This window comes from Mirounga leonina, unplaced genomic scaffold, assembly GCF_011800145.1.
Source record: "Mirounga leonina isolate KUSES-001 unplaced genomic scaffold, KU_Mleo_1.0 Mir_200, whole genome shotgun sequence".
In the NCBI taxonomy this organism is placed as follows: Eukaryota; Metazoa; Chordata; class Mammalia; order Carnivora; family Phocidae; genus Mirounga; species Mirounga leonina.
Window position 1 is genome coordinate 26590407 of NW_023270503.1, and position 2595 is coordinate 26593001.

General features: G+C 47.7%; 1 protein-coding gene across 1 annotated transcript; it reads right to left on the minus strand.

The window, feature by feature from the left end:
- Positions 1 to 1224: 1224 nt before the first annotated feature.
- On the minus strand, positions 1225 to 2214 carry KRTAP29-1 (keratin associated like protein 29-1). Its single transcript, XM_035027475.1, has one exon. It carries the CDS (start codon positions 2212 to 2214, stop codon positions 1225 to 1227), a length of 990 nt encoding a protein of 329 aa, XP_034883366.1.
- Positions 2215 to 2595: the final 381 nt, after the last annotated feature.

The following is a 2595-nucleotide window of genomic DNA, read 5'->3' on the forward strand; positions in this document are numbered from 1 at the left end:
TTTTATTTATTTATTTGACAGAGAGAGACACAGCGAGAGAAGGAACACAAGCAGGGGGAGTGGGAGAGGGAGAAGCAGGCTCCCCGCTGAGCTGGGAGCCCGATGCGGGACTCGATCCCAGGACTCTGGGATCATGACCCGAGCTAAAGGCAGTCGCTTAACCAACTGAGCCACCCAGGCGCCCAACAGACAAAAATTTCTAATTTTACATTTTATTTAAATGGTCCATTAAGTGAACTGATCATTAAAACCACTGTTAAGGGGTGCCTAGGTGGTACAGTCAGTTGGGTGTCCCAACTCGTGGTTTCGGCTCAGATTGTGATCTCAGGGTTGTGGGATCTGGCTCTGCACTTAGCACAGAGTCTGCTTAGGACTCCCTCTCCCTCTGCCCCTGCCTGCTAGCTCTTTCTCTCTCTCTCTCTCTGGAATAAATATATCTTAAAAAAAAAAAAAAAAAACAGTGTTAAGTTAATCAAGCCTTAGCTATTCTCAATGGCCAAAAACCTTAGTTTATTTTAGTCTGAGGCTTCCCTAGACCATTTCTGTCTTTGGCTTCCCAAGTCCGTTCACTGTGGGGAAATGGAGCCCACTCAACTCAAAAGAGCTTTTGGTGATATAAAGATTGGAAGCCAAGGGGTTGTTTCTCATTTCTCCCTTCCAATTTGAGCATCTATAATTGTGGACACCAGCCACCCTTGCAGACCAAGGTGGACCCACTAACTTAGAGGGCCCAAGGTCATCGTGTTCAAATGTGATCTGAAGGAAATCTATGTAGGGGTGTATTGAAAGGAATGAAAGCATTCTGAGAGTTTTGTTCATTATGCTAACCACTCACATTTTTATTAGCAGTTGGCATCAAAGGAGTCTTTTTAAAGACTGGGCAACATCAAAAGAAAGAAAAACTGGAGAGAAGGCTTTGCTGAGGTGAAATTAATTGACAACATGAGGAAATGCAAGGTGTAGTGTGGACCATGCTTGCAGAAAGGTTCTCCTTGATGAAGAAAGATCTCTTAGTGGCTGGACAAATCCCCTCATCAGCACCTAGAGAGAACGTGGGGCTGGACTCAGAATGAAGTTAGCATACAGATAGCATTTGCACTCAGCCAGAAGAGGTCCCCACAGGGTGGCAATGCACTTGCAGATAGTGGCAGACCTCAGAGGAGGTGTGAAGGGTGCTGCATCAGTGAAGTGTTTCCTTACAGAAGCTGGACTCGTGACTGGGTGTCAGGAAGTTGGCGAGCAGGTGCTGGTTTTGCAGAGACTTGGGGCAGTTGGTTGAAAGCAATTGCAGCCACTGCTGGATGATTTGCCTAAACCTGTCACACAGCAAGCTGGTTGGCAGGAAGGGGATTCGTGGCCACCTTGATTGCAGGAAGTGGATCCATCACAAGTTGGTTGGCCAGAAAGCACTGTGCCACAGGAAACTCGTTTGCAAGGGTTCTTTACAAAACATGGGAGCTGGCAGTTAGCCACTGGCTGGCAGATGAAGGATATGGAAGGTGCTGGTTGGCAGTGAAGTGGCTGGCAAGGGCAGGACACACAGCATGTAGGATTGCAAGAACTGAACACAGAAGTTGATGGCTGACAGGGAACCAATTGGCAAGTCTTGAAAATGTAGCAGATGGGTTGATAATAAGTTGATTTGCAGAGCTGATCTTCACCATTAATGGGCTGACATGGACCTGGTTGGCGGCAAGTTGGCTGGCATGGACTAGCTGCACAGATGGTTGGTGGGCAAGAATTTTTGATACAGGAAGTTACCTCAGAGCAGGATGGCTGGCAGGACCTAGTGTCACAGCAGATCGATTGGCCACACGCTGCCTGACATGATCCGGATACAAAGACAGGTTCTTGGCAGGAGCTTTGCTGGTCGAGGCTGGATTCACAGCAATTTGCCTGACAACTGGTAGATTCCGAGCAGGAGGGTTGGCATGAGCTAACCAGACAAGCAGACTGACCAGTGCCAGATTCATAGCATGCTGTGCAGGAGCAAATGGGTTGGCAGACAAAACCAACGCAAGAAGTTGCTGGAAGGCAGGTAGGTTGGCAAGAAGCAGGTTCACAGCCAGTTGGGGCACTGTTGGATGGCTGACGGTTTTCTTGGCATGTGACCAATTGCCACGTTCTGCTCCGGCAGGAACTAGGCAAACAGATACCATTTTGGAAGCCACCACCATTTGAACACATGAAAGTGGGCACAGCTGGAATGGCCATGATGGTTCTGGGACAACAGCTGTCCCCTATGGCACTGCTGTTAACCTTGCTAGGAAGTTGCAAACTCAGTATACCTGAGTGTGAAAGACATCTACTATATGGGAGCTTTTATAGTCCTTCACTAGGGGTGTTGGTACAACTTAGAGCATCTTTCCTTGTTATTGTTTCTACTCATTTGCCTACAAACATCTGATTAGCAGGCTTCAGGAGCCTGGATAGATATTGTCCCCACTTTAAAAACTTGTCTGTTGAGTTGAGAGTTTTCTTTGCAGAGTTTGGATTCCTTGATGCTGTTCCTGCTCTGGGATGACCTGTCTCTTTTACAGGTTGTTCTCCAGCCTCCCTGAAGCAGGGCTTTCCCTGAACTAACCTCTCATCAGG